This window comes from Danio rerio, chromosome 25, assembly GCF_049306965.1.
Source record: "Danio rerio strain Tuebingen ecotype United States chromosome 25, GRCz12tu, whole genome shotgun sequence".
NCBI lineage: Eukaryota > Metazoa > Chordata > Actinopteri > Cypriniformes > Danionidae > Danio > Danio rerio.
The window spans coordinates 11301637-11314228 of record NC_133200.1 but is presented as its reverse complement, the minus strand read 5'-3'; the positions used below and the strand labels follow the sequence as shown (position 1 = coordinate 11314228).

Here is a 12592-nt window from a genome sequence, read left to right as displayed (position 1 = left end):
TGATTGTGAAAACGAGGAACTTTAATGACAGAATGCAGATACACAGAGAAGAAGTGAGGGACTCTTGGAAGGTCAGCTGTGTTTGTTTAGGTGAGGATGTCCTGCGCCCGCTGCTCCACCAACACTGCCATGTTCTTCACGTCTCCACACCAGAAGTCCAGACGGTCCTTCATGCCCTTAATCTGGGCAAAAGAAAGCACAAAAACAAACACACACACAAACAAACAAACAAACAAACACACACAGATTACAGGTTAGACACTTTCTGTTCTTAAACAAAATTATAGAGACAAATGTTTTTATTAAATGCAGGTTTCTTCAAAAGCTACAGGAGACCGAAACTCTAAATGTTTTCAATAAATAAATAAATAAATAAATGGGGAATTTAAAGACTATAAAAATTGCATTAATTTACATAAAACTTTATGTAATGAGATGCAATGAGTTCTCAGAACAAAAATGTCATAAGTGTTTATTGGCTTGTGTTTAATCAGTATAAATTTAGTTACATTTAAATCATCTTACAAAATTGGTTAGTAATAGTTATTTATTATTTCATGAAATATTATGAAGAATTATTGGTCTTAGACTAAGCAATCAAAATCTTAAATGTTCAGTTTCGGCCCAGAATTTTTATGTCTGATTTTCAGAAACAAAATTCTATACAAATTCTGATTTCTCAGCATATACAGTTAAAGTCAGAATTATTAGCCCCCCAGTTTATTTTCCCCCCAAATTCTGTTTAATGGAGAGCAGATTTTTTTTAACACATTTCTGAACATAATAGTTTTAATAACTCATCTCTAATAACTGATTTATTTTATCTTTGCTATGATGACAGTAAACAATATTTAACTAGATATTATTAAAGACACTTCTATACAGCTTAAAGTGACATTTAAAGGCTTAACTAGGTTAAAAGGGGTCTAACTAAGCAGGTTAGGGTAATTAGGCAAGTTATTGTATATTAATGGTTTGTTTTATAGACAGTGGAAAAAAATATATAGATTAAAGGAGCTAATAATTCTGAGCTTAAAATTTATATAAAAAATAAAATATTAAAAACTGCTTTTGTTCTAGCCGAAAAAAACAAACAAACTTTCTCCAGAAGAAAAAATATTACCAGACATACTGTGAAAATTTCCATCCATAAATGTGAATGAACCTTATGCGCAAATCTGTATATCGCATAAAAGATGTGTGAATAAAGCAGCGTCTTCATTTCAAAGTCAAAGCAAACAAAATTGTCACTTGATTAACTGGCGGCAAATATTAACAGTGAAAAACTGAATTTACTGCTTTAAGAGAAGCTGTGTGAATCTTTTTATTTAATAAATGAGATAGCATTCCTGACATGCAGTGAAAGAGCGGTGGCATTTGAATGCATGAGACGCGGAACAGACGCTCTTAATTCTGGAAGTCATTAATAATATAATAACACTAATACTGAAACGGTTAAAGGCATTTTAGAATGACCAAAACAACATTTCAGATGTTTTACAATGTGCTCAGCCTGCTGGTTTCTCCATTTTCATCATCACATGATCTCTTATAATAAAATCACATGACCTTTTTTAATGTTCATCGTGAAATTTGTTCGGTAAAAGTGTTTCAATCGCAGTTTATCTGCATCTTTTCACATCAAATAAAAAGTTTCTCCTACTAAGTTATGCGTGTACATTTTCTTTGCTCTTTTTTTAAATTGTATGCGTATCTTGGCGTTTCCATCAACCAATTTTTTATGCGCATATACAAAATGCACATAAAAATAGGTAGATGGAAACATAGCTAATGTATTTAATGTTTATATATTTGTTAACCAAAAAATATTTCCAGTACATATTGTAGTGAAAGGAGTAAAACAAATGATGTAAATAAAAATGTATATTAACAATAACACAACACATAAATATTATGAATACTATAAATTTATAAGCAGGTTAATAAGTAAACCTAAACTAAAAGAATAAAATAAAAATACAACAAACAAAAAAGTTTAGATATTTAATTATCACCTACTTAAAACTATAAAAAACAACTAATTAAACTAATAATAAAATGAACGTGAAAACAGAAATTAAAAAAAAAAACGAATACAAATTAACAAAAAAACAAAGTATAAATTAACAAGTCTTTCATTTTAACTAAAAAATACAAAAAAACAAAAAGCGTTTACATATTTTTATTAATTATCACCTACTAAAAATTCAAAAGCAAAGTTAAAACTACACTAACATTTGCACAGAAAATACAACTACTTATCAAACTATTAATACAATTAACATGACAACAAAAATTTAATAAATCAAACAAAAAACTAATCTGTTAATAAACTTACCTGCTGTACGTCCAGCACTCGGGGCTGAACCCAAGTCATGTGAACCTTCTTCTCAACCTCGTCGATACTTCCCTTAATCAGTCCCACAGAAAGAGCCTTCATCACCAGTAGCTCCACCTGAACACACACACACACACACACACACACACACAGCAGATCAAGACTTTACACACTCCAACTCACATCTTCTATGCACACAAACACACGCACGCGCACACACACACACACACACACACACACACACACACACACACACACACACACACCTCGTTGACTTGGATTTTGGCGCTCTGTGCGATTTCCTGGAAACTCAGCTGTCTGTTATTGGCCGGCCGAGTGAAGGTCATCTGTGAAGAAGACAACCAATCAGCAACTGAATTATGAGTTACTCAAAGTAGTGCCTCTTAAAGAGATCGTTCATCCTAAAATAAAATGTCATCTTCATTTATTCACCCTTAAGCTGGAGCACCACATCACTTGCTCTAGTTTACTCACAGGATGTTTTTCACCAAATGGAGCCAAATTACTGCTGTGCGGTGCGAAGGTAAAAGAATTCGAGATACTTTTGCCATAAAAATGTGAAACTTGCCTCAAATACCTGAACTCACTCTTCATCATCCGCATCAAGCAGCAATAAATCGCCTCTATTTGCAGGTTGTGTTGACTTTATGTAATTGACTTTGGTTTGGCGTGTATACATCTCTTGCTCTACCTCAGAATTGTTTACTCCCCTCACCCTACCCCCCTCATTCACTATTTTTATTTATTTATTTATTTATCATCTTACATCTTGTATACATCTCTCATTCAACCTCAGAACTGTTTACTCGACCCCCCCAACCCCTCAGAGTGCTCTTGACCTCAGACTGGGGCGACGGTTCATCTTCCAGCAGGACAATGACCCAAAGCACACCTCCAAATTATCAATGGAGTGGCTTCACAACAACTCGGTGAATGTCCTTGAGTGGCCCAGCCAGAGCCCAGACCTAAATCCTATTGAACATCTGGAGAGATCTGACAATGGCTGTGCACCATTGCTTCCCATTCAACCTGATAGAGCTTGAGAGGTGCTGCCAAGAGGAATGGGCAATAATTCCCAAAGACACATGTGCCAAGTTTGTGGCATCATATTCAAAAAGACTTGAGGCTGTAATTGACGCCAAAGATGCATCAACAAAGTATTGAGCAAAGGCTGTGAATGTTTATGTACATGTGATCTTTCAGGTTTTTTTTTTTTAAATAAATTTGCAACAATTAAAAAAAAAACGTTCCACATTGTCATTATGGTGTTTTGTGTGTAGAATTCTGAGGAAATAAATTAATGTAATCTATTTTGGAATAAGGCTGTAACATAAAAAAAATGTGGAAAAAGTGAAGCGCTATGAATACTTTCCGAATGCACTGTACTGTATACACTATGTTATACAGTAATACATATAATCTATTCTAACCCAGCACCAGACCACACAAGATGGCGGTGACGCTATCGCTTCAGTTGAACTATTAAAGTAGAGTTTTAGCTGAAATTGTGGTACTTGGTGATTCAAAACAAGCAAAGCAACATCTAATTTGTGTGCCAAAAAAATTAAAACAAAAAAACTGATGGCAAAAACCCAGATTTTCCCATGTGATTGTCAAATTTGAGATTTTTTACTTGGTGTAATGTCAAGAAAACATTAAAAATAGAATCTCAAGCATTTGTTTTAAACACTTAAGCACATTTAAAAACTTTTTGAGAAGAGATTTTGATTATAATACATATTATATTATTCATAATAAAACTTACAACAAATTTCAGTTTTACTAGTGATCTCGTTTGGTGGTTTTTTTTCAGAGTGATATGTTCAATGCATAATTATCCTGATTATATACATTTTATTGTACAAAAAAGTAACTGCGTATTTTTTCTGAAGTATGGAATGATAAAAATAGTTTCACAAAATCCTCTCTGTAAAAACATTTGACCCTAACATACCAAAAGCAAAAAGAAACAAGACTTTTAAACTAGACTTCAGATTTTTTGTGCAATAAATGTATGCAAATGAGTGCATATTTCATGAAAGAATGCCTCATTTGCATATCTAAACATACATTATTTTAAAATCTTGTAATACAAAAAAAACGGTCTGCCATTCTTAATGTAACTTGGGAAATATGTTGATGAATACCAGATTTTTACCCTGTTTACCTGCAGTGTTTCCATAATAATACATTGATGGGTTGTAAATAATGTTCAATGTATTATCAGGAGTCAGGATGCCTGTTGGCTTTTTTTTAGTCTTAAAGTGCTGGTAGTCATTGAAAATCCTCTTTAAATATCCCACTTAAGAAATTAATTTAATTCACTGAGATCTTGGATGGCCTGAGGGCGAGTACATTGTTTGATGTACAGTCCCTACCCTGCTGTGGCGCCCTCTGAAATAGACTAAGCTACAGGAAAATGGATGAATGAATGAACCTGCTCAGAATACTAGCACAGAAACAGTAGCGTTTACCTCCATGACACACAGTAACTGGATCTTCTGCATGAGTTTGGCCTCTTGAGCTGCGAGATCGGGCTTTTTGAGGGAAAACAAAAATGAAATCGGTTTAAATAGTGCATTAATTAGTACCACTGTGAAAATAAAGAAAGAAAAAGACTGTTTTTGGTTTGTGTGGAAGATGATCTGCAGACCTGTTGGCCCCACGCCGTCTTGAGGGCTTGAAATTTCTCCACATTGCCGGCATTGAATGCGAAGAGTGTGTCGATCAGCCACTGTTTATCTGTGTTTCTGAGTGACTCCAGCACCGGGTGCATCAGCTGTGAACATCAGAGTAATACCATAGTACATTATTAGGAGAATTGACAAGAAATCATTGTGAGAAGAGAGAGGGGCAAAGGACCTTGAGAGTGGAATCAAACTCGGGTCGCCCTGAGCATTTTGGTGCTATATGTTGGCAAACTTAAACACTAGGCTGTTGGCACCGAAAGCTTTTGTTTTTAAGTGTATCAACATTGTTACGGCTCAGTATATGTGCCTGTGTTTGTTTGTTTTTCCTCCCTCTTTCTCTTCCTATCATTTCTTAAAGTCTGCCCAGTTCACCTCCCCATTGGCTAAGCTAGATGCCAGTCATCATTACCACTACAATGACGTCATGAAGCTCATATGCAGGTTTATTTTACATTCTTTGGCAGAAACATATTTGAGCCTCTCGCTAGATCCTCCTATATGGGCGTGGAGGACATTAATTTGGACAACTATGCGGATATATTAAATTGCTGGGTAATGCTTTATTTTGATGGTCCATTTGAGTATTAGTAGACTGTCTGCTTATTATCTGCTGATGCTGCTCCTTCAACAGACATTTAACGGACTACAAGAAACTTTGCAAGTACGTCAACTTACACCCTAACCCTAACTTAAACCCTAACCCCAATCTAACAGTCTACTTATAATCTAATGAGAATTAGTTGACATGTAGATGCAATGTAACTTAAATCAACAAACGGACCATCAAAATAAAGTGACTAATAGTTCACACAAAGATACACAGAGAGGCGTTCACTTTCACGCATAGTTTGTGAATGAACAGACTGATGTGCACTAGCTGCAGACACGATCATGAGGTTTTAAGTAATCAAACAGAGAACAAGAGAAAGTGCATTACTACAATAATTTTAATATAGCATATTAATAAAGAAACCCAAAAATTTTATTGTATAATATTAAAGTTAATTCTAATCTCGCGTCCCACCTTCAGGATCACTGAGAATCACTCAGAATCACTAGGCCGAGGCCCACCGGTTAGGAATCCCTGTTATAAAGTCTCTCCAGATAAAAATCACTGTCTGACAACATTAAAAATAGGTCACTCCAAGAGTACATGTTTCTGAAGCAGATTAAATTAAACAGCTTCATTGGTAAAAATAGTAGAAAAATGAATAAGATACCTGAAATTATCCCAAGAAATAAAACTCAAATAAAACAAAGCACATTTAAAAATACACAACAAAAATAAGTGTGTATTTTCATAAAATCCAAAAATAAAATAAAGCCTAAAACATTTAAAATGTAAATAAATTCTATAATAGTATAACACAGTAAAAAAATACAGACACCCACCAGTTCGCCAAAGTTATAAACTCCTTCCCCGAGCAGACCAGCCAGACCTAACGTGAAAGCTCTCTCCTGCTGCTCTGCTTCTGTTGTGAGAAAACCACAAAAACGCGAGTGAAAAAGTAAACCTCAATTCTCATTTATACCTGTGGATGTGTGGATGCAACACTAGATGGCGCTGTTGCTCCTGCAAGAATCCTGTGGTGAAAGTGTAAACATCAGCCATCATTATATTTACCTGGCAAGTCTTTAGCTTCCACACAGCCCAGGTATCGCAGGGCGTCCTTGTAGTATAAAGCGTGGTTCCCAATGATGCGGTAATACTTGCTGGACAGGTCGTAAAATCGACCGTGCACTGACGTCACACCCGGGAGATTGTTCAGCATCTCTTCCACTTCTTCTATTAATTTCTGGAGAATGGGCATTATTCGTGGGTTAGATTTGAACAGGTTATGATTAATGTTAGTATAATAATGATCCTAACAATTTGTGAGTGAATTTTGTTTTCTCGTTTTTTGGTGATTATTTATTTCGTGAGCAGGTCATGCTGATTTTTATGTTTTTTTTTTTTTTTTACAAATAAAAATATTTAAATGTGAATTTTTTTTTTTTTAATTATAAAAAAGTATTTTCAAATTTTGGGGGCGATTTTTTTTTGGCCTGAATTATTATTAGGATTATTAGTTACACACTGAACATGAAAATGCAAGTGAAAATATCAGATTTGGTGTTCAAAGACATTAAATAAGAACATGTATGAGCCTTCCAAAAATGAAAACATGCCAATGACTGACCTTTGTTGCCGGGAGATCGCTGATGTCGAGTTTGAGGCTGCCAATGGACGTTTTGCAGAGAATAACAGCTTCATCACTCGCTTTAACCTGATTGGGCAAAAAATAACAAAACAATGACTTCAGTGGATAAACAACCAGGCTATAAACTCAACCACATGAGGAAAAACGCAACACCTTCTCCTTTGTTTTCTCCAGGAAGGTGATGGCTGTATTCGGATCTGTTTAAAACAAAGAAAACATTAGAACTTTCAATAGCAAGCAATATTATTGTTGACTTGTTAATAGACAATGATGTACCTTGCATTTGCCTTGCAACATGAAGGATGATTTCTACTAAGGACAATGGGTTGATTCTGTAGGGAACAAAAAGTATTAATTAGCAAATAAGTTTCACAGATAACAAGTGCTACCGTCTGGATTCCACAAAAATTTCATTACCATTTAGTTTTCTCCACAGGGAAATTAATTTTGAATAATAGATCAGCTGAGAGCTCTGAGGTGGATTGTGTTGGCCTTTGTTGAATCCATTGGTTCACAATCATTCAAATTATTTTGAAAACAATTGTGCTTAATAGACAACTTTTTAGAGGGGAAACTACATTACCCATGATGCCATGCAACAAATCCACCAATCGGAGTCACAGCGAGCCCAAAAAGATCTCTAGCCTCGCCCATTCTCATGATTCAAGTGATTGATCTCACCAAGTCAAATGGGTAGATCCACACGGAATCTGTCCATGCAGAAATCTGCAGATTTCCACAGATTTTTAGCCCATCTTTGAGTCTATTTGTTTACTTGTGTAAATGTGTGTAAATTTATATTTATACAGTTTTAAAATTAATTTCACAAATATTACTGTGATACAATAAACGTAATATTAAAATGTTCATATGATTTAATTACAATACAGTTAGTAAAGTAGTATTTTCTGTCTTTTAGTAGATATATTTTATGATGGACTTTATTTGTTTACCAAATACTTGGATCTAATTGGATATATAAAAGCTAAAAATTTATATTAAAGTTTTTAGTTATGAAACTCCTAAAATCATTCTGCATAAATCTGCAGATGTTTAACAAAATTCTCTACAGAAAGATAGATACGGTCTGGCCCTACACATTGGGAAAATGAATGGTAATAGTAGATGAGCATTAAATACACTCAATAAAAAATAAAAAAAAAGAAAAAAAAAAGAAAAAAAATGAAAGTGTACTAATGTGTTTTGGCTTCTTACCTGTGTTCGAAATCACAGAGGAAGTTTTCGTAGAGCTGTGGAAAACAGACATATAAAAGGTTTTGTGGCACATTTAAGTAGTGTGCAAACATAGATGAATTGTGGTCGGATCTGCTACCTGAATGAGACCATCCCCTTTGGCGAAATAGGGGTCCTGTACAAAGACTGTCAACTTCAGAGTCAACTGATGCCATAATCTGTCAAAAAAAAAAACAAAAAAAAACTGAATGTTAATTAATCTGCTTTTAAATCAACAGGGCCAAATAGCCTTAAAATCAATCAATCAATCAATCAATGTATCAATTTATCTATCTATCTATCTATCTATCTATCTATCTATCTATCTATCTATCTATCTATCTATCTATCTATCTATCTATCTATCTATCTATCTATCTATCTATCTATCTATCTATCTATCTATCTATCAATCTATCATTTTTTTGTTAAGGTTTGGTGTAAATTTGTCTTTTTAATTTGTTTTGGTATTGCTTTAATTTAATATTATAAAGCAATTCCAGCATTATGGATGTGACATTTACAGTAAATACTCAAAACCAAAATTCGCAGAGAAAGTATACGTTAACATTATATGGAAACTTTTGTTTATATTTTCCAGAAAAAATGTTAAAGAACCAGAAAAATATTAATCAGTAAACATGTTTTGTACTTTAAATGTGGAAAATAAACATGCGTTATGGATGTGACAAAGTCTGCAGGTTTACAGTACACAGCATACGTTGTAGAAATTCTGTGAATTAAACTGCACAAACCAAAAGAAACAATGATAATCAAAAAGATATGAGTTGGCGTGCTATAAAACTAAAATTATTGTTTTTTTTCTATTTAATATTTTCACATTTATGAGGAAAATGTGTCGTTATGGATGACATTTCTCCGTTATGGATGTGACAGATTTGAAATTGCCTCTTGTGTGACTTTAGAAAATCAAATATAGTAGTTTGAAAACATTGACAGATGCATTTTTGTGTATTTCTAAAGTACTGTAAAATACAAGCCTGCAAAAAAAAAAAAAAACATAAACAGATTCCGTATTGTAGTGAAAACTTTTTCATGGCAAGGTTGACATTTGCATGAAATTGCTCCATTATTTTTTTTATATGGTTTTGATTATATGTTGCTAGAAGGTCATATGCCCGAATAGTTGGTGGTTCATTCCGCTGTGGCGAACCCTAATAAATAAAAGACTAAGCCAAAGGATGATGAGTGGGTTTTGTAATTGAATTTAAAATTGCTTTTTCATTTGGTGGGACACATTAATATTAGCCACTACACATTGGTAGGTGCCTAATGGCACGTCAGGATTTTGCCAAGTATGATGGATCCTGGATTTGAATCCATGTTGATCCTGGAACATAATTTTGTTTAAAAAAATGTAATCCATACCTATTCCCTACCCCTAAACCCATCAATTTCCAAAATCAGAGGGAAATATAGCTGGATAATTATCATGTAGAAATTCATAAACCTAACTGAAAGCCTAAACTTAACATAAACTATAACCGTATCCCTTAATTCTGATTGACTGATTGAAATGTTGTTCCAGGATCAACATAGATGTTTATCCAGGCAAATGTCCTACTTGGTGAAATCAAGTTGGAATGGCTAATGGGAATCTAAATAAGCAATAAACAATAAATCATGTCTCCTGTGTTATTGGAAGAATCCTGACAATCCGTCTGAAAGAACAATATTGTAAGACTAAAGTAATGATGCATAATGGGGATACATAACATTTTAAAATATACCCAAATAAGTTATAGTAATATAAAAACACATACATACACGATCACCAGCCACTTTATTAGGCACACCTATGCAACTGCTTGTTAATGCAAATTTCTGATAACAGACAACTGAGGCTACAAATGGCACCAAGTTGGACAATAGAAGATTTTAAAAAATTGTTGCCTGGTCTGACGAGTCTCGATTTCTGCTGCAACATTTGGATGATAGGGTCAGAATTTGGTGTCAACAATATGAAAGTATGGATAAATCCTGCCTAGGATCAACAGTTCAGGCTGGTGCTGGTGATGTAATGGTGTGAGGGATATTGTCTTAGCACACTTTGGGCCCATTCGTACTAACGCCACACTCTAACCGAGTATTGTTGCTGACCATATATATCCATTCCGTTATGACCACTGTGTACCATCTTCTTATGGCTACTTTAAGCAAAATAACACACCTTGCCATAAAGCGTAAATCATCTCAGACTGGTTTCTTTGAGTTCACTGTACTCAAATGGCCACCATAGTCACCAGATCTCATACCAATAGAGCACCTTTGGGATGCAGGAGATTTAACGTTACATCATGGATGTGCAGCCGAAACATCTGCAGCAACTGCGTGATGCTATCAAATCAATATAGACAAAAATCTCAGAGGAATATTTCCAGTATCTGGTTGAATCTAATTCCAGTATCTGAATGAAAAGGATTAAGGCAGTTCTGAAGGCAAAAGGTGGTCCAACTCGATACTTGTAAGGTGTTCCTAATAAAGTGGCCGGCGAGTATACATACAGTACACGTTGTAATGATGTAATAAATAACAACCTTTACAACTGAATAAACTTCATATCTTTAGCAGTGTCTTACACTGGAACACAGTCTACTTTAACTTTCCAAATGATTTAAAACTATTCCAGATAAAACATTTGAAACAACAACAGCACATTATATTTAACTTACATTGCCACTTCAGCTTTGCCTTGCTAAACAAGCTAACGTTATAGCTTACTTTACAATAACGGCAACCAAATTAGAAAAACATTAGGAAAATAATGTGTCTGTAAACACACTTCGATCTGTACAAAATCGATTCAATTCATGTGTATGAGTAAATACTCTTCTGCTTTAGCCTAGCACGCTAAATGACTCAGCTAGCCCTCATTCTCCGGTGTTTTCCTACTTTCTGTTGTAGAAATCCTCCAGCGAGTGCCATTCTGCGGCGATCTCCGGCGTCGGGCTCTGGCTCTGCTGCTGCTTGAGAAACCCGAGCACATCTTTCATCTTGAATGCAGAAGTTTTGAGTGTTTGAGAGAGAGAAAATGATGAGGATTTCGCTGCTGCTGTCACGAATTTTTTTCTGGAGTGGTGTATTGAATGAGCGCGAATGAGAATGAAGCGATTCCGCCACCTAAAGGAAAGGAGGACGGGCAGATGCGCCGTCGTGATTCTTCTTCTTATCCTTGTTCAATGGCTACTAACTTCTCATTATCGTCACCTACTGTGTCGGATGTAAACTTTCATTGGCGATTGTGAGTGAAATTTGAAAGGGGTAGGAAAGAAATTTTCAATGCTTCGTACTCTTAATCTGTCACTCAGACCACAGGTTTGTCTCCTCATCTCAGCTCCTTTAACACTTACAAGTAAAATACCATCGTGTTTCAAAAGAAAAAAGCCAGTAGGCTAATAATCATTACAAATTTACCTATCTATCTACAGTGCATCTAGAAAGTATTCATAGCGCTTCACGTTTTCTACATTTTTTTGTGTTACAGCCTTATTCCAAAATGGATTCAATTCATTAATTTCCTCAAAATTCTACACACAATACCCCATAATGACGATGTGAAAAAAGAGTTTTTGAAATTGTTGCAAATTTATAAAAAAAAAAAAAAAAACTGAAAAATCACATGTACATAAGTATTCACATCCTTTGCTCAATACTTTGTTGATGCACCTTTGGCAGCAATTACAGCCTCAAGTCTTTTTGAATATGATGCCACAGCTTGGCACACCTGGGAAAACTCTTTGGGAATTATTGCCCATTCCTCTTTGCAGTGCCTCTCAAGCTCTATCAGATTGGATGGGAAGCAACGGTGTACAGCCATTTTCAGATATCTCTAGAGATGTTCAATAGGATTTAGGTCTGGGCCACTCAAGGACATTCACCGAATTGTTGTGAAGCCACTCTATTGATATTTTGGAGGTGTGCTTTGGGTCATTGTCCCGCTGGAAGATGAACCTTTGCCCCAGTTTGAGGTCAAGAGCACTCTGATTTTCATTCAGGATGTCTCTGTACATTGCTGCATTCATCTTTCCCTCTATCCTGACTAGTCTTCCAGTTCCTGCTGCTGAAAAACAACCCCACAGCATGATGCT

The 12592-nt window shown here is 35.0% G+C and overlaps 1 protein-coding gene across 2 annotated transcripts; it reads right to left on the bottom strand.

The window, feature by feature from the left end:
* On the bottom strand, positions 1–11572 carry psmd13 (proteasome 26S subunit, non-ATPase 13). 2 transcript variants are annotated; one of them, XM_073941925.1, is made up of 13 exons: positions 9196–11572; positions 8584–9015; positions 8466–8500; positions 7527–7582; positions 7404–7447; positions 7230–7316; positions 6674–6845; positions 6442–6521; positions 5013–5138; positions 4834–4896; positions 2605–2685; positions 2339–2455; positions 1–182 (listed from the first exon to the last, which is right to left on the bottom strand). In XM_073941925.1, the coding sequence occupies exons 4-13, from the start codon at positions 7531–7533 to the stop codon at positions 87–89; spliced, it is 873 nt and encodes a 290-aa protein (XP_073798026.1). In that variant the 5' UTR covers positions 7534–7582; positions 8466–8500; positions 8584–9015; positions 9196–11572; the 3' UTR covers positions 1–86.
* Positions 11573–12592: the final 1020 nt, after the last annotated feature.